The 24,646-nt window shown below is 38.7% G+C and overlaps 1 protein-coding gene across 2 annotated transcripts in view; it reads left to right on the plus strand.

Annotated features, from left to right (window-relative positions):
• Positions 1–24,646, plus strand: part of DRC11 (dynein regulatory complex subunit 11) — a 199,755-nt gene that overhangs the window by 71,673 nt on the left and 103,436 nt on the right. For both annotated transcript variants that reach the window (XM_074264416.1, XM_074264415.1), the window contains exon 7: positions 11,893–11,977. In XM_074264416.1, coding sequence (XP_074120517.1) covers positions 11,893–11,977 — 85 coding nt within the window. The remainder of the gene's footprint in view (positions 1–11,892; positions 11,978–24,646) is intronic.

Below are 24,646 nucleotides of genomic sequence, written 5' to 3' on the forward strand. Positions count from 1 at the left end.
TAAGAAATGACCAGCAGGAGGAATACAGAGAGGCTTGGAGAGACTGACATCAACTGATACTGAGTGAAACGAGCAGAACCAGAAGATCATTATACACTTCAACAATGATACTGTACGAGGATGTATGCTGATAGAAGTGGAGATCTTCAACATAGAGAAGAGCTAATCCAATTCCAATTGATTAATGATGGACAGAACCAGCTCCATCCAGAAAAGGAACACTGGGAAATGAATGTAAACTGTTATTTTTACCTTCTGAATCCAATTCTTCCTGTGCAACAAGAAATTCGGTTCTACACACATATATTGTATCTAGAATATACTGTAATATATTTAACATGTATAAGACTGCCTGCCATCTGGGGGAGGGGGTTGGGGGAGGAAGGGAAAAAAATCTGAATAGAAGTAAGTGCAAGGGATAATGTTGTAAAAAATTACCCATGCATATGTACTGTCAAAAAAAAAGTTATAATTATAAAATTAAATAAAAATTAAAAAAAAAAAGCTTATTGATGGACACTCTTTACCACCTATAGACAATAAACTCTTCTATTAGACTATATGTTTGTTGAGAGCAGCCTTAACATGTAGCACAGTTCTGGCACATAGTAGGTACTTAAGAAATGCTTGTTAACTTGACTGAACTCCACAGAAGGCCTTACTCATGCTATGTTACGCCATGTACTCACCTTACCTTTCTCCATTACCCTCTGGGCCATTCCCAACTTCAGTTTTTCAGAGATTGTGCCACACCATGCTTTGTAGTCATATAGCACTACTGGAACAACAATGATGTTAGAATACTCGACTTTGATTTCAGAGAGAAGCTCGAGGTCTTTAGCAACCCTGCACAATTTCACAAAAGCAACTCAGCCTCTTTCTATTCCTCTTGCCCAATTCTAGACTGAGTTTATTGTCTATTTGCAATGTTTGTCCATGATTAATATGTTCAAAGAAGAGCTCTATGGATTATCCAGTCAGCCACATATCATATTCCAGACAAATTGAAATTCTTCATCCACTTTGTTTTTCTTGTGTGGATAGCTAATCTAAACTCTTGAGTTCCTATGGATCTCATATGGGAAACTGGACAGTTCTGGGTTTTCATGTGGCTTTCATAATGTCACAAGAGAATCTGTAGAACTTCACCTCATTTATAGGGAATCCCCTTTCCATTTGGATTCTGTGCTGGACGTCGTCCTTGACCATAGAGATCACCTTTTTCGGGGAATTATGTTTGATATTTCAACTAACATTAATAATCAGATTAACACTTGTATCTTTCAAGAACTCTGGTATGATTAGTAAGTACATGAAAGACAACGTGTAGGAGAGGACACTTCAAGACAGCATTTTATTCCTCCAAATCAAACAATTTTGTCGACTCTAAGACTCAAACTTCACTTTCTTCCTGGTGCCCTTTGTCTTTCTCTCTACCCACCCCCATACTCAGCTGCTAGAATAACCCTACCAAGCTCATCTTGTATTCATTGTGTATATTTTCTGTACATGCTAACATGTACATATCTCTCCCCTATTAGGAATTACTAGAGAATAAATTGTTTTCTTTTTTGTGTATGTATTCTCAATGTCTAAAATTTTGTCATAGATACATTTTCTAAGTAAATAATTTATTAAATAAATAAAATATTTTTCTTTTAGTAAAATAATTTAAAATAATTGTTAATTTTTTTATTTTCTACATTTCTTCTTTTCAAGACTTTCTTCTTACTATGCAAAAAGACATCCAGTTTCCTCCTTACCCTTCTCCATTGCCTATATGATAAAGGTAAAAGTTCATAGACTGACTTCCTCATATTCTCAGTTCCAGGGCATAGTAGGTGCTTAATAATGGTTTGTAGACTTCATCTTACCCAATCTATCTTTCTAAAAAATCAATATGCCCTCAATCAATAATTATTTTGAGAGTCAACAAAAGATATCTACAGAGTATGTTTCTCTGCTTCCTGGGTTTTCACAGCCAAAGAATTCCTCCCTAAACAGCCAATTTTCCAGGGCTATGACTCTCATACTTGACTAGACTTGACCTCAGAAAGCAAAGATGGGCTTTTGACAAGCCTGGTCTTGAGCCCTGTCTAGTATTGTAGACTCAAACAGAGTTTGTGCTCCATGGACGTAGAATGGATGATCACCCCTTCACCCCTTGCTCTGCTAAGGTATTGGGGAGAACCTTGGTTCACAAACCTTGGCCATATCCTGTCATCAGTTCACCAGAGAGGATCAGAGGCAGACTTCCACTTCGGCTTTTAACACTCTATAGCTACCAGTGGAAGATCCATTTGGTCTTCATCTGTCCAACTCTTTTCCCCATTCACTTTGGCTTTCATTGGCACCTTCCCCTGATGCTTTATATCACTTCTTTGTGACAATTAAAGGTCCAATATTCCACACCCACCTTGGTCCTGATTTGAAGCTTTTTAGTCACCTGTCACTGTTATTTTTACATCGCAACTATAGAGCTTCACTGAAGATTGATGGTTTTTTGGGGAAAAAATGAGCCTTGGCTTGGAGAATATTTAGGTTTTTTTCATTCTTTCTCTTTTTTTTTTTTTAATTTTTTTTTTCCTGAGGCTGGGGTTAAGTGACTTGCCCAGGGTCACACAGCTAGGAAGTGTTAAGTGTCTGAGACCAGATTTGAACTCTGGTCCTCCTGAATTCAAGGCTGGTGCTCTATCCAATGCGCCACCTAACTACCCCTTATTTAGGTTTTTTTTCAAAGAGCTATAGAATAAAATTTCAGCTCTTTGAGGGCAAAACCTTTTTTATTTTCATATTCCTGGCACCTCATCCCAGGGTTTTGTCAATAGTAAGTGCCAAATAGATGCTTCTGCCTTGGGTTCTTCTTTCAGGGCTCACTTCACTACACAACTACACTACATATTTAAGATTCACATTGTATTGCCATAGACACTAATTGAGTGTGGTCAACTCAATGGGCTGCCCATCCCACTGCATGCCTATCTATTGGACTCAGATCCTCGGGTCCTAATAGAGAGCCTGGCAGAGAGTAGGTCTTTATTGACTAATATTGGAAAAATCATGCATTCATTCATTCATTTGGCAAACTTTTGTTCTTTGGGCTGAATACAAAGGGGTAGGAAGGTAAGATGAAGTAGTCACAACCCTCAAGGAGCTTACATTCTATTGGAGGAAAACAATACATAGTCAGAAAAGTAAGTGAAATATCTATTATGTTCATAAGGAAGCACCTATATTATGTGTCAGGTAGACTGTGCTAAGCATTTGATCTTCACAAAATCCTGGGAGGCAGATGTTGGTTTTTTTTTTTTTTTTTTTTTTTTTTTTTTTTTTTTTTTTTAACAATTGAGGAAATTAACTATAAAATTGACCATACAACTAATAAGTGTCTAAAGCTGGATTTGAATTCAGTTCTTCCTAATTGCTGGTCCGGCACTCCAACTACTATGCCTCCTAGCATAGTAATTTCCAAAGGAAGGCACTGGAAGCTGGGGGTGAGAATCTAGAAAGACTTCCTGTAAAAGCAGCCTCTTTCATCTATTTGTATTTCTTAAGGAATTTGCTGAGACAATTTCTTTTGAGACTGAAGGATCTCTTGCCCCATGTCTGTATCCCAGAAACAAGAAAGGAAGAGCACCACGTTCCCTTTGGAGAGGTCCCGGGCTTTGTCTTGTCAAGAATATAGCTAGCAATTTGTTTGGGAATTAGTGCCATGCTGAGGGCCTGGGAGGAAGAAGGGGTGGGACAGTGGGCCTCGAATAGGAAGGAAGGCTTGGTGATTTAGAGCCAGTCCTGGTAAGAGCCCCAAATTAAAAGAATGGTTCCACATACAGAATGGTCTTGGCATTGGACCTGTAGGAGAGAGAGATTCGGGGATGAATGAGGTTGTCAAGGCCGGAGGTGGGGTGGACAGGCTCCAATGAATTAAAGTCAAATACAAACTGGAGAGTTTTGTTTCCACTTTTAATTGAAAGAGCAGTTTTCCTGAGAGCGAGTAATTTGAGGTCCTCAGCTAATCCCCTCAAAATCCCCAAATGCGCCATTGCTCCAATCAGCACTGCCATGCCCCAGTGCTCTGAGCAGCCTGAACCACTGGGGGAATTTAGAAGATGTTTTCTAGTCACCAGCCTCTGATTAGAAGCCCTTCTATTCTCCAAAGGCGTTTAACTCTAAAGCAAGTAACAATTCTCAGCTCAACAGAAACTATGACTTTCCAATTTTTTAATAATGGTAAAAGGCAATATGGAAGTCATTCCTTACGTCTAAGCTAGCTCAGCCTTCTCTTTCCTATCACAGCAGCACAATCTCTCTCTCTGACTTGGGGGCAAGAAAGTGAAGACCCTATCATTTTATTTTTTTAAATTTTAAATGAAAACCATTTGTTAAATGGTTTTCATTCAAAAAGCAAGATTAAGTGATTGTTTCTGTCATTTCAGATAACATTTTAAATTACCTTTATTCTTTTTTTAAAAAGAAAATTTTTTTGATGTTTTAAAGTACAGTTCTTTGGATCTAAGCCATCTTTTTTATCATGGCATTTTATTTTTTAATTACTTTTAAAGATACTTTTCAACATTCACTTTTATTAGATCTTGAGTTCCATATTTTTCCTTCTTTTCCCTCCTACCTTTCCAACATGGCAAGCAATATTAGTCATGCTGTGAAAAAAGAATCAGAACAAAAGGGAAAAAACATTGAGAAAGGAAAAAAACAAACAAACAAACAAAAAAAAAAACAATGAAAATAGTGTGCTTTGGTGTGCATTCAACCTCCATCGTTCTTTCTCAGGATGTGGATAGAATTTTTTTAAATGGGTCTCTTATAATTACATTGCTGAGGAAAGTTAAGTTTATCAAAGTTGATCACTGCCCAATGTTGTTGATACTATATACAATGTTTTGTTTATGCTCACTTCATTCAATAAGAGTTTGTGTAAGTCTTTCCAGACTTTTCTGAAATCCTGCTGCTTATTATTTCTTATAACATAGTGGTATTCCATTACATTCATATACTACATCTTATCGGCTATTCCCCAATTGGTGGGCATCCCTCAATTTTCAATTCTTTGGCACCACAAACAAGCTGCTCCAGATATTTTTGTACATGGATCTTTTCCCCTTTTTTATGTTCTCTTTGGATACAGACCTAACAGTTAGGGTATGCACACTTTGATAGAGTTTAGACTTTGATAGAGTTTAGACACTTTAGACAGAGTTCCAAAGTTCTCTCTGAAATGGTTGAATCAGTTCACAACTCCACCCAAAATGCATAAGTGTTCCAATTTTCCCACATCTTCTCCAACATTTTTCATTTTCTTTTTTCTATTATATTAGCCAATCTGATAGATGTGAGGTGATACCTCAATTATTTTAATTTGCATTTCTCTAATCAATAGTGATTTAAAGCATTTCTATTTAATTGTTGATAATTTTAATTTTTTCATCTGAAAACCTCCTTTTCATATCCTTTGGTTGTTGTATTCTTGTAAATTTGACTCTGTTTTAGAAATGAGGCCTTTATCAGAAATATTGGCAGTAAAAATTGTTTCCCATTTTTTTTCTTTTCTTCTAATCTTGTGCTTGCATTGGCTTTGTTTGTGCAAAAACTTTTAAATCTAATGTAATCAAAATTATCCATTTTGTATTTTGAAATGTTCTCTATCTCTCATTTAGTCCTAAATGTTTCTCTTCTCCATAGATCTGAGAGGCAAACTTTTTCTTGCCCTCCTAATCACCCTTTATATCTAAATCATGTACCCTTTTTGACCTTTTCTTAATATATAGTGTGAGACGTTAGTCTATGCCTGGTTTCTGCCATACTATTTTTTCATTTTCCCAGAATTTTTTTTAATCAAGTAGTGACTTCTTTTCCCAGAAACTGAAGTCTTTGGGTTTATTAAATACTAGATTGCTAAAGTTATTGACTACTATGTGTTGTGTACCTAATCTATTCCACTGATCCATCACTCTATTTCTTATCCAGAACCAAATAATTTTGATGATGAAGACTCTATCATTTTAAATGGTATTTTAAAAAATTGTATTATTAAGTGATATTTTTAAAGCATTTCTTCCAGCCCTAAAAACTTTCACTACCACACAATCTCCAGCTGCTTCTAATCACATTTACTAATGTAATGAACTTTGTCCTGTTTCTGTTTCAATGGCGCTAGAGTTTTCTTGACTGCCTTCCTTCCCAAACCAGAAAGTGACTTCTCCTCTAGGCACTAATAGCTTATTCTTGTGCTGGGCAGAGATATCCAGCTTCCTGGGGTTCACCTTATGGCCCCCTGGGGATACAGGGTGGGTGACTCATGTTCCCTCCTGTCACAACTCAGCTATGAAGAGATAACTCTTTGAAGCCTTTTGGTGATGATCTCTCAGTCCATGTCCCTCATTCCCACTTCTTCCTTGGAATTTCCAGGCTATTCACTTTGCAAAGAGGAACTAAGAAATTCCACCTCTAATCTTGGAATGTTCCCTATTTCCATCCTCATCTAAGAAAATCTTCACCCAAGAAAATGGGACTTCCTAGGAATAGAGGATTGGTCCTCTGAGATTTTTGATATAGGGAACTCACAGGTCAGGAAGTTCCCTCTACTAATACATCATACATGCTCTGAAATTTAGGGTTGCCGGGAAGCTTCTAGGTCATATGACCAACCAACAAAATGTAAATTAGATATTTTCCCTAACTGGACAAACTCTCGCTAGTATTATCTCTAGCCAAAGGAATTATGAGCCAGACGTTTAAAAAATATATCATGGCCGAATTCACAAGCCAAGAAAGTGACAAACTTTGTTAAATAAAAGGTTATGAATTAACACTGGAGAATGTTAATTCTCAAACTGTTCACTTAGCACCCTCTTGGACTAACCAACCCACAGACTTGTGTCTCCTCTCTTGCTGCAGGGATTGCAGGCATCCCTCTGCCCCTGACCGCTTTCTACCCTATCAGGCCTAAGGATCTGGAAGGACACAATCTTCAAAGACCCAAACTGTGTCAATCTAGACAGTGCATTATCTTTTTAATCAATAAAGAACATAGAGATAGTCAGATGAAAATATTTGTTTCAAGGTAAAATGACAATATCTGCTCATAACTATATGTAAAGTGCTTTTACACAGTAGAGAACAGAAAGAAAAGATTTGTCATCAAATATATTTCTTTTTGTAATCACTTATTTAATGATGACATTTTACATATATTTTTATCACACATTTGCCAAAATGGGCTTTTTGCAAATGGAATATACACCTGTGGTCTTTCTCAGCACTGTAGGGTCACTAGTATGGTACATTATGTCTGGAAGAGCATCTTCTCAGACCATCTTTTCACTCACCTTTTGGATGCATCCTTGAGTCTAATGTTTGAGTTACAAACCTCTTCAGATATTACCTCGCTGCTGCTGCAGATCATGGCTAGGACATCCCTGAGTCCCTCTTTGTCATTTACTCAGGAGCATCTCCTCCTGCCTTGGTCTTCTTGAAGAATAGGAGAGTATCTGACTTTTGCTTGGGACTGTGCTCTGAGCATTTGGGATGGAGGGCAGGTGTTCAGGATGGTTACACACCAGGAGCTCAGCAGTCCCTAGAAGCAGCTTCTCAGTGCCTAGCTCCAAGCACAGACCTGTACTTCTGTTAGGTTTGGAAGTTCTCAAAGATTCTGATGAGTAGCCCTACTGTGCTCCACCTAAGCTTTGCAAGCCTCAAGGAAAGAACAAGAGATGCAAAATAATTGCCATGGGTTATATTGTAACATTTGTGAAATTGTGGATTTATAAGCTTCAACTCTGTATCTCAGAGCATATCTTTGTTTCTCATATCTTCTGGAAGAGCAAGCATTTGTCTTCAGCGTGTATTGGCAACCAAAATTTCAGGGCAAATTTGATTGGCTTGTTTGACACATCTTGAATACATTTACAGCCTGTCTTGCAGCAGGAACGACTGCATTCTAACAATTTCCAATAAAAGGATTCTACAGTGAGGATGCTAGACAAAATGTGATACCTCATTATATCTTGCAATCATTTCTGGGGCATAGTTTTATTGGCAGAATATACCATCAGAAGCTTCTTCTTATACTTTGGGGGTGAGGGAGAATTGGTTTCTTCCATTGGTAATGTCATGAGCACAATTAATTTTTCTAATTCTTCTAATGTAGTAGACCACTTAGGGCAACTTAGTGATATAGTGGACAAAGTGCTGGAGTCAGAAAGACTCCTGTTCTGAATTCAAGTCTGGCCTCAGACACTTAGTAGCGTGGGATCCTGGGCAAGTCACTTAACCCTGTTTGCCTCAGTTTTCTTCTCTGTCAAATGAACTGGAGAAGGAAATGACAACCCATTCAAGTGTTTTTGCTAAGAAAACTGCAAATGGAGTCGCTGAAATTGAAACAACAGCAGCAGCAGATCACATAACATTACCTGTTAATCACTGACCTTGGAATTTCTACCTTTCAAAATGTTTCTAAGCATTGGCTCACTAAGTAAAATTTAAAAGAAAGCATGGGACTTTTCCCAGTGACATGGGTTATAAAATATGCAGCAGAGCCAGGTTGAAGGGTAATAATATTTAGTTATTATAAGCATTCTCACATTGCTTGAGAAACAACAGCCCATTCAGAGAAAGAAAGAGAATGAGAGAGGGGGGAGAGAGAAAGAGAAAGAGAGAGGGGGGAGGGGAGAAAGAAAGGAAGAAAAGAAAGAAAGAAAGAAAGAAAGAAAGAAAGAAAGAAAGAAAGAAAGAAAGAAAGAAAGAAAGAAAGAAAGAAAGAAAGAAAGAAAGAAAGAAAGAAAGAAAGAAAGAAAGAAAGAAAGAAAGAAAGAAAGAAAGAGAAAGAGAGAAGGGAAAGAAAGAAAGGAAAGAAAGAAAGAAAGGAAAGAAAGAAAAAAAGAAGGAAGAAAGAAAGAGAGAGACAGAAGACAGAGACAGAAAGAGAGAGAGAGACAGAGACAGAGAGAGAGAGAAGGAGGAAGGAAGGAAGGAAGGAAGGAAGGAAGGAAGGAAGGAAGGAAGGAAGGAAGGAAGGAAGGAAGGAAGGAAGGAAGGAAGGAAGGAAGGAAGGAAGGAAGAACAAAGAAAAGGAGAGGAGAGGAGAGAAGAAAAGAAAGGAAAAAGAGAAAAGTAAAAGAAAAGAAAAACCACCATTTTTCCTTTTCAGATATTGTGGATCTTTTTCTTTTGTCTTGAACTTTTAGGTATGATGCTTATTGTCACTGGAATCAAATGAGCAGTGTTCTTTCTCTTCCTCAGACATTGCAATTGTAACACTGACATCTTTGAATTCACTCTCTGAAATTTCAGATATGATATTTTTTGTCAGTTCTAAAATCTTTTCACCAGAGAATCTTTCAGCATTTTTAATTTGTAAGGACACAAAGTTGTGTTATTATTACAACCAAACTATAAGTTCTGAAAATCTGAAAATCTATAAATTCTGAAAAAAAAGAAAGATTTAAAAATAAATTAGTAAAAGAGTAGAAAATATATGCAAAGATGAAATTTTCTTTTACTTTATTCATTATTCACAAGATTTCATAAATGATGAATTCTGATGTTCCAAGGGGAAAAAATACTAATATGAGCAAAGGGATGGCTCCATAGAAATAAATGTAAGAACATCTCTTCTTATTTATAACAAAAGCACAAAGTATTTAAGCATAAGCTTCATTTGACACATCTGGTCCCTATAGGTGGAATCACATGTTTCATTTATTTCATTATTTGAAAAATATTTAGAATGTTAAAGGACATTAAAAATAAAGACATAGAAAAGTCGTGTAGTATGAAATACCAATACCTGAGCCTTTTTGGGTTTCAAGTACCTATTTCCATTTAGTTTTACATCAATTGACACCCTGGGCCTTCTGGTGGATGTTTTGTTGGTTTTTTAGAAAATGAATCCATTGTTCTTTGTGCTGCAAGTGAGTCTTGACCAGATTTATTAGCACTGAATATTCCCAAGGAGATGCCATTCATGGGAACACTGTGTTCTGGTGGTGGCTCTATGAATTGCTATTCTATCAGTACAGGGCCATTGGTCTTTTTCTTGAAAAATAATCCTTCAACTCCCCCCCCCACAAGAAACCCCAACAATGTTTGGCCTGCTTACCACATTCCCACCTGCAGTCTTCTATATATATCACTTCAGTTACTACTCTGAAAATTCCATTTTCAGGTTTTTGAGATTGGAGTTGATTCCATTTCAGGGAAAAACTAATCACTGGAACCAATGACAGCTCCCATGTATGTAATACTTAATAGCTGCTGAGTCACCGCCCAGCGCCCTGGTGAAGTAGGTCATGAATGGTTATAATTGTGCCTATTTTATAGATGAGGAAAGACTTGGGCACCTTGGGGAGTCTTAAGAGGTCGCCCCAAGATCACAAAACTAGCAGGGGCCAGAGCCAGTTTGTCGGAGTCTCTGTCATGGCTTTGCTCCGTCTCTCACACTGTTACAGATGAAATTATGTGCCTGAGAACACCCTTTCTTACCCAGAAAAGTGACTGCAGAAATCAGGCCTCCTTTCACAAGAAGTGCCAGGAAGACCATTGAGAGCTGTACCTCATAATTGAGAATGCTCTTTGGGGGATTCCAGTGTTTCAGTCCTTTCTTTATTTGGTGCATCCAGGGTTTGTTTTCATTGGCAGAAATCTAAAAGCCTTGGGAGAGATGGATGGTTGTATCTCCTGGGGAACTAACATCCAGGGAAGGGATCGATTAAAATTTAAAAAAAAAATTGAAAAGGGAACTGCTGTGATTGTAACCTAATCCATATTTTCTGACTTATTTCTGGATAGAATGAATTACAATTAGAATCTAGATTACAGTAATACTATCATGGGTCAAGAGCTCCGGAACCATCAACAATATCAGAGGTCGATCCCTCAGTGATCCAGAAGCCAGGAAGACCTTGAGTTCAAATTCAGCCTCAGAACTTTCCTAATTGTGTAACCTCAGACTTATCTGCCATCCACATCAGTTTTCTCATCTGTAAAATGGGATTAATAATAGTACCTCCCTTCCAAAGTAGCTAAGAAGATAAAATGAGATATTTGTAAAGGGCTCCCTATAAATGCTAGCTATTATCATTGCTACTATAAGTCATAACTCCAACCTCAATTACTCAACAACAAGGATAAATAAATATAGTTGGAGATGTGAAATTAGTCAGCTGAGATGTCCTCACAAACTTCAATTCGGTTGCCTTGAAATTTTTTTTTTGGATGGGGGATGCCCGGTACCACTGGTCCCCATATGGTCTGCCCAAATGCCATGAGATGACCTCCTTGAACTTTCCCCAGGTGGCATCTGAAGCCCATTTTTAAATGCAGAAAGACATGATTATGGAAAGTATAAACATCTGAGGCCCATGGACAATTTAGCTTGTAACCTAAAACGCCAACGGGTTTTGTCAGCTTGTTGGACTGAAACATGCACAGAGTGTGTTTGTATTGAGAGCAGCGCTCCTGAGTTTGTCCTTGGAATTACTTCTGCCTTCTGTTCAGTTTCCCAAACCTGTGTTTATCCGTTATGTGTCCTCACATTAAACAAATTAAAGTGATTTGTGCTTCCGTTTTTATTCCGAATGTCAAACACAAAGTCACTTTATATTGAGAGGGGGAGGAAGTCTATTCTAATTTAAAGGGGACTTTCTCAAATCTCAGCCATAGTCATCAGGGCCCCCAAAAGGGAGGAAACCTGGCCTTGTTTATATCCAATTACTTTTTCCCATTAGAGATCTCATTTTCAGCCTCCTGATGTAAAATGAAAATAAGACTTGTGATCACCAGTCATTTAGAGGAATATGGTAGAATCCACAAAGCAAACTTGAAGTAGACTTGGCTACAATAGTTTTCGGATTTCATTTTGCCTTTTCCCCCCTTTAGGAATATGACTGGCACATTTCCTGATTACCCTAATGAAGAAGAAGGGGGTTCCGCACTTATTTTTTCAGATAAGACCCCACAACAGGTATGTCTAAAATTTATAGATAAAATGTAAACGAAAAACAGGAGGGGTTTTAAAGTTCGGAATAAACTAGCTCAAAATATGCATTGGAGACTAATAGTTTCTTCCATTAAAATCCTCTCTTCAGGTTTACTACAATATATCATCTCTTAGGATAGGATTTTAAAACATATTCAGGATGAGAACACATTCCCTTTCACCTTGCCAGAGGTGGGGGACAATGGGTGCAGAGCATTGCCTACTCTAGCAGACTTGTTGTTGCATTAACTTTATTGAACTTATTTTTTCCTGTCTTTTTTTAATTCTTTCTTATAATAAATGGCAAGGGGCCAGGAAGGGATATATTTGGAAGTAAAGATGATTTTAAAAAATAACCTGATATTGATAAAAATTTCAAGATAAATTTAGTCTCATTCTTGCCTTGTATTTGAAAAGAGATTCAAAAGGACTTGATTTTTATATTCCCAGCAAACTTCCTAAAACATGTGGGTTGTTTGGTTGTTGGTCTGGGCTTTGTTTCTGGGAGTGTTTGCTTTTTCTTTTTGTTTTTGGTGGTGATTGTTGGGTTTTGTTTGGGTTTTTTTGGTTTGTTTTTGTTTTGTTTTGTTTTGTTTTGGTTGGTTGGTTTTTGATGGTTATCAGGAGGAAGATAGTTCAGATATTCCCAATGATTCTGTAATACAATGGTACTTACTGACTCTTCATGGATTCACTAAATAATGCTTATTGCTACTTGCCCTTTGACCTTTGGGAGAACTTGTTGGAATATTTATATTGGTGAGGTAGCTGTATCCTCAGACAAATTCTCTAAGCATTTTCTCTTGCAAAACAAATAAAGGAAAAAACCTTCCTTGTGTTTCTGCAGGAAATTGTACTAAATGGGGTCAGATGAGGGATTAGAGCTCTGGGTCTGGAGGGGACCTCAAGGGGAACTGAGACCAAAGCAGGCTAAGTGATTAGCTCATAGTCATAGAATAAATATCAGTTTGAACAAAACTGTGGAACTTATAATGTGTGTGTGTGTGTGTGTGTGTGTGTGTGTTTGTGCGCACGTGTCTGTCTGTCTGTCACTGGGTTTTTGGATGGTTCTACCAGGTTCATCAGAGTTCTCAGCAAATAAACAAGTAAAATGAGGATTAGAAGTGGAACTCCAACTGGATCTAAGATCACATGGACAGCTACTCTGTGGGTAATCTAAAGAGATCATGATACCCATAGGTTCATAAATCCAGAACCAGAAGAGTTCTAAGAGGCTAGTTACTCACTCTACAGATGAGAAAATTGAGGATTATTGATGTATTCTCCATAGGATCCAGAATTTTAAGCTAGGCCCTCTGAATCCAAAACCATTGTTTTTTTCCCCACCATGCTACACAAGTGATGGTCTAGCCTCTGACTGAAGACCTTTGGGGAGGAGAAACCAATCTCATTCCACTTTGGGATAGAACTCATTGTCAAAAATATTTTTCAGACATCAAGCTTAGTGAAGTTTTGGTTCTTCTCACAGATTTTTATGTGTATCTACATTTTCATTTTCTTAGTTATAATCTGTTATTGTTTTACCATTTCTTCTTTTCCCCAAGCATTATTTCATAGATAATTTTTTAATTTCCATGGGGACCCACACTTTATTCATTGTGCCCTTATTACTAATTTCACAGTATTGTCATCTGTAAATCTTATCACCTTAAGCTGTTAGCTTTTATGTATTTTCCCATATCTTTTTTTAAAGTCCACAGTGTGGTCCATTTTCATATAAAGTACAAGACCTTTGAAACAGAAGGTATAGTCTTTGCATGTACAAATTGGTTTACTATATAATTTTGTGAAATCTTCTTTGTTAAATGTATTTAACTCTGTGACACCTCTCATTAATCTTTTTATTCAATTCATCTTATTCTGATATTGAGGTATTTGAATTTCTTGCTCATTGTTTTATTTATCTGTTTCTTCTTGCAATCCTGTAAAATCTTCCTTCATTAATTTTTGTTACAAATTGTGCAGATATGTGAGAATGATATGTTAACATTTTGCTTAGAATCTTTTAACATAATAGAGTACTCTCTATCTCTTTTGTGAGACAGTTGTACAATGGAAGAAAGACATGATCTTGGCCAGGAAGACAAAGGTTCAAATCCAGCCTCCGACACACACTGGGAAGATGTTTCATCTTTCAATACTCTATGTAATTGTCTAAAACTAGGCTTCTGAGAAAGTGCTGACCTACAGTGATAATAGGAGTTTCCTAATCGGAGAATTCCCTATACCCATGAAATCACAGGTCCTGTCCTTATCTTTTAACTCTTTCTCATTTTTATTCAACTTGTCTAATATCATTAATACCACATTTATTTTTAATACGTTGGTAGTAGTAAAGTATATTGTGATCATTTATATAATTATTTTTGGATTAAAATTTTCCCATGTCAGCATGATGTTAGAGTCTTCTTTTTACAATCATCTTATAACTTTTATGTTTCATTAAGAAGTTTGTCCTACTTGCATCTAGCACCACAATTGCTTGTCTCTTGTCTCTCCTTGTTCATTCTGTCAGAAGTGGAATGTGCTTTTTATTAGGATTAGTTTAATTAGGAATCTACACTTGGAGCAGCTAGATAGAACAGTGGAAAGAGCAGTGGCCTGAAGTCAAGAGGACCAGAGTTTAAATCCAGCCTCAGACATTTAACACTTACTAGCTGGGTGACCCTAGGCAAGTTAGTTAACCCCAATTGCTTCATCAAAATAAATATAGATAAATAGATAAGAGTGATAGATAGATAGATGGACAGACAGTTGAATGGACAGATAGATAGATTAGATGAATGGATGGAAGGAAGAAAGAAAGGAAAAGAAGGAAGGGAAGGAAGGAAGGAAGGAAGGAAGGAAGGAAGGAAGGAAGGAAGGAAGGAAGGAAGGAAGGAAGGAAGGAAGGAAGGGAGGAAGGAAGGAAGGAAGGAAGGAAGGAAGGAAGGAAGGAAGGAAGGAAGGAAGGAAGGAAGGAAGGAAGGAAGGAAGAAAAGAAGGAAGGAAGGAAGAAAGGAGGGACGGAAGGAAGTAGGGAAGGAAGGAATAGAAGGAAGGAACAGAAGAGAAGGAGGAAAGAAGGGAGGAAGGAATCTATACTTAACAGCACCTCCCTAAACAAATTTCCATTTTTTAAATATGAGGAACTATGTCCTTTACATTATTGTCAACTTTCACTTGGGGATATTTCTGCCCCCTTTCTTTCCTTCTCTGCTTTGGTTTCTTTTCTTTAGAATCTAGAAATGTTAGTGATTTAAATGGAGCAAATTCCCTGCAAATTCTCCAACTATAAGCTACTTATGTGCTCTTGTGTTTTAAATGCTTGACTTTGGGGATGAGAGGCTACTTGGTTATTCAGCAAGACACTTGAGGTAGAAGCACTTCTCCGTAAACTTTAGAAAGCCCAATCACTTCTCGGGTAGCCATTTGCTGTGCTGAGAAAGCAAACTAGGTTTTTCTAGGTAGATAAGTCTGGCTTTGTGCTGCAGGTTCTGTGAACCTCTCTTGAAAAAAACAGCATGATGCTCTTCTGAGCAATAACAAGGACTTTTTGCACCTTGGACAAATGGCACAAAAGGTACCTGGTTAGAGAGGGAGTGTGGGTGACACTCCATTTGAGGAGTGAGTCAAGATATCTTGAATCTTGCTGGAGAGAGCACTCTCACACTCTCTCTCCCGCCAGCATGATATCTGGAATCTTTTGATATTGAAAAATAGTCTTGCCTTGTTGTTTTGGATCACAACAGGATCCCATCTATAAAGGGTGAAAAACGAAGCCAGAACAGGGATGATGAACTGACAAAATAAGAAAGGGATCTCAGCACTGGAGGCTGCTGGGAGGTTGAAGTTAGGGATGAGAACGTATGATAGTGGAATGCTAGGTTGTTTGAATCAGAGAAAGGATTTTCAAATTTAAGATTGAAAGGTGACAAAACTAGTTGATAAGCTCTTAGGTATCATAATCATGCTATTTGTATATATTGATTGAAAAAACTGAAGGAACTCTGTTAGTGGGGGCTGGAGACAACATCAAAGTGACTAGACATCCCAACCCCCTTAAGAGTTTTGGAGACTTCAGTGGGAGGGGTAAAATGTAACCTACCTGGCCTCCAAGCTAGATAGAATAGTCTCTATTCCCTATAAATTTAGTAAAGCTTTAAATCAGCTTGTATTTCATCAAGCATCAAAGTTTATTAGAGAAGCACAGAAAGATGGTTAGACTTAAATTTAGGAATATCCAGTTCTGAATCCTGCCTCAGAAACTTACTAGCTGTGTTACCTTGGGCAAGCCCCTTACCTTCTCAAATCATCAGTCTCCTCCTCTGTAAATGGAGATAAGACTTTGAATAACCTCAGCCCCTGGGGCTAAAATGAGAAGATATATAGAAAAGCTCTTTTTGCAAACCTTAAAATGCTATATAAATATGAGATATTGCTGTTGCTATTAGGATTGTATACTTAATAGTAGCATATTTATGTATACCTACATATATGTATATATGCATATATATTTCATCCATTCAGTGTATATATCTATATCTATCTATTATAGTTATAGATACAGATATAGATATATATGTATAATCTATATCTATAAATAAATAGATAGATAGATAGATATTTCATCCATTCAATCCACAGAAGGCACGACTGCTTCTTTACCATCCTGAGTCAGCCCCCTGCACTTCTAGCTAGAATTAAATGAATAGCATAGAGACAGTGCTTGGAGCATGTATGGATTTGCTGCTCCCTGGCAATAACTCTGGTCCTCAAAGAGTCTTTAGTTCTCAGGTTGGAAACCAAACCTGAACCATATTATTCTTGCCTTGTTATTCGTGTAACTTCAATTGATTTCTTGTTTTCCTTTGAGCTGTTGTTTGCAATGAAATAACAAGCTTCCCCTACCTTGATCTGAGTAGTTTTAGGCAATAACTGAGAAGTACAAGAATAACTTTTTTTCTACCATGAAGACTGAATACCCACATCCCTCCTCCTGAGAATTTGTGGCTCTGATCAACATAACCATTGGCCAAACTCCTCCCCCTCCCCTCAAATCAATTTATTGTTAGCTTTGGTGATGACCCTGAGCTTAGCTATATTTCTGAAGTCTTCTGTATATCTGAACACACTGAGAATTATTCAGCAAACCCTGCGAATTCTCCAGGCTGGCTGGGCTCAGTTCCAGAGGCCAATAAAATACCTTGCCCTACAGATATTTCTTAAGCCCTCACCATAAGCAAAACAGAGTTTCTGTCTCGGAGCATTTGTAGATATATTTCTATCGGCCAGCCGATGAGCGCTCGGACCAGGATTGACTTCAGTGCTCATCAAACCAGGCAATCTCTTTAGCTCGTCACTGTTTCCCTCAATTCAAAGCCCAACACAAGGGCTCCAAGCATCTCCATCACCCTTTGGCAGTAAGATCGACTTTTAGCTTCCTAGTAAAACTCCAGAGCCCTGAGCAGGGCCCGAGTGGAGAAGGCCAGGGTTTGATTCTTGACAGACAGCTGAAGGTTTAGTCTGTCACAAATGAATACCAGCACAGTGACATCAGTCCCTCATTACTGACACACCGCAACCATGAGGAGCCCCTCAGAATTTTGCCGAGAGCAAATTCACTGCAGTTAAGCTTCGTCTAAGTTCATTTCAAAGTGGATTGGGGTAGGTGAGAGCATCTGTAGTAAACATGTGCACACACACACCCTAAGAGTTTAAATTAGAAACACATGCTGGAGTCAAGAGGCCATTGTTGGCCGTTATAAACAGCAGGGGGCTGACCCAGGGCTAATCCCTCTTCTTTTTTCCAGGGGTACATGCTCAGTTAGGCCTGCCAGGATGAGATCTGCAAGTCCAGCATATCAAAATAAACAAAAAGCCCTTGCCCAAGTGGTAGACCCTTGGAAATCCTGAGGGATTTTTCCTTCCTTTACTGAATTCCTCTGCTACATAAGGCATAACTGTCCTGTGGCTTCTATTGGACGTCCATGATCCCGATCCTGAACTCTGAGAAGGAATCTTAGTGCCCTGGCTGCAGTTGGCAGATTAGGGAACTGATCCCAGCTCCCCACAGTCAAGCCCCTCCTTGCCAGTACGTCCCTTTCTGTTCTCCCAGGCTGCCCTGGGCCTCCTCCGCTAGAGGGGTACCACCTTGCACAGAGGCCGGAAGATCAGAGTTCAAATCCAGTGGCAACCTGGGTGAGTCATTTCTGTCTGGCTTATCATCCTCATCTAGAAATGAGGATAACAATACTGGCTTTCCCAGGGTGGTTGTGAGGCTAAAGTGAAAAACACTAGATAAACACTATTTATTATTCATATTGTTAGCAGAATTCATTCAGAATTTCTGTCATGAGCATTTTACTTTTTAAAAATTTTTAAATAGCATTTTTATACATTTGAAAAAAGGACCATTTGAGTCTTTATTTTCTTCATTTAATTACTGTATGAAACTAGCTCTCTCTCCTATTTTTTAATCCCACCTGAGAGGTACAGTTGGTTCCTGATGAGACAACAAGCCCAGTTACAGGCATTTGGATTTCATTTGGTTTTCGTGGGTTTAAGATGATGGTCGCCCACCCCTAACCCACACAGGAACCTTCCATGATCCTTCTCTTCAGTCAAAACTTTGCTCAAGCCTCACTCCTCTGGGACATCTTTTCTGATCCTCTCAGCTAAAAGTCTTGTCTCCTTTCAGATTTTCTGATTGGTCTGGATCACCCCTTTACCAAATCCCATCTTGGATTTTCCTTCTCAAAATGCATATCACACACACACACACACACACACACACACACACACACACACACATACACACACACACACACACACACACACACACATACACACACACACACACACACACACACACACACACACACACACACACACCTGCCCTCCCCAGAACAAAATGTCAGGTCTTTGAAGTCAAGTTTTGTGTCTTGAAACCTTTCTATGGCCAGCTACATTACATGTAGTAGGATTAATAACTATTTATAAAATAAACTATATTTTATTTATAAAATAAACTATTTATTTTATAACATTTCTATTTCAAATTAGACTGGAAGAAACTGGACTGGCCAGACCAAAAAATATTGAGTTAGACTGAATTGGACCAGATTGGACTGTCCTGGACTAAAATGGAACCAGAGGGACCTGGCCTGGATTGGTGCGGCCGAGGCCAGACTGGACTGGACCAGACTAGAATGGACCAGATGATGCTTTTCTATTTCACTTCTGTGTTCTTTTCTCTAAGACTGTATTTCAGCAAAGTTGTGCTAGTTAAGAAGAACGATACACTACCCAAAACTAGGGGCAGGAGAAGGATAGATGGGGAATTGTTTCCCCTCTGTTAAGGTTAAGACTAAAGGAAATTGATCTTCTTTTTCCTTTTAACATCTGGTCCTTATTTTCATCCTCGATTTTTTATGCTGGCAGAAGATAATTGAAAGATGTGACAATCCTTTTCTACTCCTGCCCAACCTGTAACAAATTGCTCTTACATTTTTTTTCTCTTTTAACAACTGCTGACAAAAAAAAAAAAATCCCACGGTAACTCACCAGTCTGCAAATTACAACCATCAGTGATGGATAGATTTCCATGGCATTGCCGGAGCAAAAGAGGTCACTTGTTGGAAGGTTCAGTCATAAATTTAATTTTCCATGTCATGAATTGAGAGGGAAGGTACTGAGCTGTGTTTGTAGCCAGAGTTTTCTCATTTGGAGTTCCATATACCAGTGAAACATGCATCCAGTTCTTGTCCTGAGGCTATCTCAGCAATAAGATAAAACAAGTTAGGTAAGTGAATGACAGTCAAGTAAGCACCAACTATGTGCTAGGTACTGTGCTAAACCCAGGAGATATAAATATGCAGAAAAAGCAAAACTTTATGGATCTCTGGCTTCCAAAAAAACAGGAAGGAAAATTGTTGCGGAATCATGGTCCATGATGGATATTTTTAATATGTGGAAATGTTTAAGGGTAGGAAATTTGCTCTACTGAGTATTAATAAAACAATACTCTTTTTTTTTTTTTAAAATCCTCTGTTTCCATAGGATAGGACACCACAGCCTTCTAAATATAAATAAAACATTTCCTTTTCCCAGTTGTTCCTTAGATCTTTCCAGTTTTGAAGACATTGTTGTGATAAATATTTTCCAATTATACTGCAAGCAAAATTGGCACAATAGCCCTAGGCTCTGGGGGGCATGAGTTTCAGGCATCCAGAGAAGGTCTAATTTGAAGGTCGATTCCTCTATGTCCATCAGCCTCCTTTTGCCCAAAGCTCTGACTGACCTTCATACTTGCCCTTGTGGTTGGCATCCTTTTCTTGTGGCTGAAGTTTAACAAATTTGTCAGGTTGGGGAAATATCCCCAGGGGACTTTACCAGGCAGCAGCTAGAAGGCTCTAATGTTCTTTCTGTTACCCTTGACTCAAAGGACTATTTACCTCATCTTCTCATTGTTGGAGATTAATTTTCAAAGGGCTCTCAGCTGTTGAGAAGTGAACTTGATGAGAACTGCAAGAAGAGAAATGATGATTTTCTTGGTTCAAGAAAAAGGACATGAGGTTCTAGATTCTCTTCAGGTCTGAAAGAACAAAAAAAGATTCTGGGAAGATTAAAGATGAGCCCAAATCATCTATCTTGTCCTTATCCCCAGCTTCCTAGAGACTTTGGAGAATTTCCCTTTGAGGGAGATTTGAGATTGTTTTTCTCGGTTGAGCTGAGTTATCTTTATCCCAGTAGGAGAGCTCATTTACTCTGTGTATTTATCGGCTGGTAATATATCCTATGTATACTTTCTCTGAATTCTGTCATTGGTTTGACAAAAAAAAAAAAGTTTATTTGCTATTTGCTATGTATGTTCATTGTAAAATTGGCATTTGATGGATGGAAAGAAGGTCACATCTTGGTTATAAACCTAGAGTCACTCCTTCCTCATTAAGGGATAGCAATCAGAAGCCCAGCTTGAACCTAAAAATTATTTCCCCTCAATAAATAGTTTTTAAGAGAGTAGATTGATAAAATTCTAGCCTAGTAGCCCCTTTTTCTGAAGAGGGAAGAGTGATCAGCTTCCGGCCTCAACTTTCTGTTCTTCCCACCTCAACAAGAATCAAAGTTGCCCTTGGAGAAAAATTGGGGGTTGGGGGAGGGAGAAAACGCTAGAATTATATCTTGCCTCCATTTAAGCCACATCTGGACAGACCCATGTGGGTATACAAAACACCACATAGCCTTTATGTTTTACATTTCTTTGGAGTTTACATTTCTAAGAGTAGATACTTCTGCCAATTCTTCTGGAGTCTGTGTCACATTATAGCCCTCAGACACTCCCCCCATTTGGGAGCCACATGAGTGCACACCCAGCTGTCTTGTAGATTAGTAAATAATAAGCCATCGTATTAATTTGAGCTGTTATGATAAGCTTCACTGGTGCTCACCTCATTCTTCTCACCCTTTAGAATGGAGTTTAAAATAGGTCATTATCCTGCCATTAAAAGCTTTAGAACAGTGCACTGGCACATGATGTGCATTTAACAAATGCTTGTTCCCTTCCCCTGCCATTATTCCTCTATACTGAATCTTCTGCAAACTATTGTGCTAAAGGATAAAATGACCAAATGTTTTCTAATGGAATGAATATTAGGAAGTCAACTTATTTTGTGTTGGCTCAGTGAACAATGTTCATACATCTCCAGGAACAGACAGGACAATGAGGATGGAACATTCCTCTACCTGTCCCCACCTGGTTTTCATTTCCCACCCCCAACTCTCTAGGTTTTGCAAGTTTTTTATTCCTTGTACTTTGGAGGAAGCAAATATGTGATATGGTTAAAACATTGTTAAAAATAATGTTCTTGAATTTTTTATAGATCAAGGTTATATAGTCCAGTGGTTACATGTAAGTGATTGTGATGTTCCAGTTTCAGTACAGTTTATTGGTTAAATTCTTTGGGATATTTTGGAGCTTATGTTTGTGGTTGGGAAATTTGTTATCTGCCAGTTTTTAAAGAATAGTGAACCTCTGGCATATAATTCTATCCTCCTAATTATAGCTTTCTAGTTATCTGGCACATTTTTGCAATTTGCAGCAATATATGACTTTAAAACCACCTATTGAGTGTCTTCTATGTGCCAGTTACCTTGCTAAATACTAGGAAAACAAATACAAAAGTGATTTAATTCCTGTCCTCGAGGAAATTCTATTCTAATAGAATCCATGCTTGTGGAGAAATTAGTGGCAGAGTGGAATGTGAAGCTTGGCCAGGACTGGCTAGATTCAGGGGAGTGGAGGGCTTCATACATTCGCTGGTCTGAGCAGTGTTGGCCCTGAGGCCGGAATTCCAACTTTATGTATTAAATCTCTGTAGAGGGGCTGGTGATCCAAAAGGTACACCAACAGGGATAGACATAGAGAGGGAAAGAAAGAGACAGACAGGGAGAAATTAAGAATATAGGGAGATTATATATATATATATATGTTGTATATTATGTATATATGTATATAGAGAGAGAGAAAGAGAGAGAGAGAGAGAGAGAGAGAGAGAGAGAGAGACAGAGAGACAGAGAGACAGAGAGACAGAGAGACAGAGAGAGAGAGAGAGAGAGAGAGAAAAGGAGGAGGAGGAGGAGAAAGACACAGAGACACAGAGAGAGACAGAGATAGAGATATATAGAGAAAGAAAAAGAGAGACAGAGAGAGAGAGACAGAGACAGAGAGAGAGACAGAGAGACAGAGACAGAGAGACAGAGGCAGAGAGAGAGAGAGAAGAGGAAAGGAGAGGAGAGGAGAGGAGAGAAGAGAGACAGATAGAGATAGAGACAGAGACAGAGACAGAGACAGAGAGAGAGACAGAGATAGATATATAGAGAAAGAAAAAGAGAGACAGAGACAGAGAGAGAGAGAGGCAGAGACAGAGACAGAGAGAGAAGAGGAAAGGAGAGGAGAGAGAGGAGAGAAGAGAGAGAGAGACAGAGAAAGACAGAGAGAAAGAGAGAGACAGACAGAGAGAGAGAGAAAGAGAGACAGAGAGACAGAGAGACAGAAAAGACAGAGAGATAAGAGAGTCCAAGACAAGCTCAACTACTGTTCTTTTAGGAGACAACCCCCCCCCCCCAAGAACTACTCTTCTATGCCCAAAGAGTTAGGCTTTGTAAAGACCTGGAACTATTGGACAAGTTTCTTGGCTTGGAACCAGTGGCTCTTTCTTAAAGTGTGAGCATGTTTATTTCTTCATTAACTTATTGAATGGCCACGCCAGGCAGCAGGGATATCCTCCTCGGTATGGCTTCCAGTCTACAGAGAATATCTCTTTGAAAGTGCAAGGTTGGACACGCCGGACATATTCTTGCAATCTTGTTATTGGGAAGGATGGAGCAGATGATTCACTTCAGTGTGGAGGCTGTGAATGCAGTGGACTAAGTTGCTTAATTAGCTATCTGCACTAAGTCTAGTATCAATATGGTCACACATATACACACTCCAAACAGGGGATTACCAGGCTTCCTAAGTACAGGATAAATTGACCCAAGTTAGGAACAAAATTCCCTTGATCAGCCATAGTAGGATCCAGCTAATGAGTAATTACTGCATTTTTAGCCTAGGAAAAAAAGAGCAAGTCAGTCTTTAAAGAAAAGAATAGGATCCAAAATTGTCACATACCACCTCAGCTAACAATCTCATTTCCATTCCTGCCTCTGGATCAGTGTTTTCCTTTTGCGCCCCAGCTCATTTAGGATCACCATCCTAAATTGGGCATGGTCTGACTGACCATGAGGCCTTCTGTTCTACACTAGCTCCCAGGCCATGGCTGCTGAATCTTAGCCCCTCATGTTTAATTCACCATCAAGTAGTTTTTGTGACTTTCATTCACCACGTCCCATGCTACATAATTATGAGCCTGATTTCAATTTTTAAAACTACATTTAAGGACCACCAAAGGCAAGACTAGGTGGGTTTCATCTGGTCTTGGAAGCCTGAGGAAGCTTGGCTCAGAATACCACTGATGGATGTGAAGCCTTCTTTTCCCATTTCCTGCCCCAGCTATTCACGGCCAACATCAACAGAGCTCTCCCATGTGAAGGTTACCCAAGACTGGCTCCAGAAAAGGCGTATTCGAGCCAAGTCATATGTTTTAGAGCTGGACGGGCCCAATACCGTGCCCTGTTCTGCCTTCATGCCAGCAATGGGAAGTTCAATGGCCTCATGGAAGATTGTTGCCAAACAGGGCTCCAGTCCCTGTTTTCAGGGTTTCTTTTCCTAGAGTTTCTGACACTACCTGCTCCCTATATTTAAAGGAAAGCCTTACAGGAGCCCTTCTTCTGGGATAAATGAAAAAAAAAGTGGAAAGGAGACTTGGATGTGCCCCCTTCTCTGACTTCCAGATGAGGAAGAAAGCATGGTGATTGTTCTCAGTGCTTTGTGGTGTGTAAAATATGCCTCCGGATTTTATGCACTAAAGGGTCAGCCTGAAGTACCTTCCTCTTGTATAAGTGAATTGTCAACCTCGCTCTTCTCCCCCTTCCTCTGCCTAGCTGTCAAAAGTGGCCCACCATAATCAAGCCTCAGCCTCCTTACAAGCTTTATCTCCTACTCCTTATCTTCAAGAACATTCTAATCCAACAAAATCACTCTTCCCATCGACT

The sequence above is a fragment of the Sminthopsis crassicaudata genome, chromosome 4 (genome assembly GCF_048593235.1).
Source record: "Sminthopsis crassicaudata isolate SCR6 chromosome 4, ASM4859323v1, whole genome shotgun sequence".
In the NCBI taxonomy this organism is placed as follows: domain Eukaryota; kingdom Metazoa; phylum Chordata; class Mammalia; order Dasyuromorphia; family Dasyuridae; genus Sminthopsis; species Sminthopsis crassicaudata.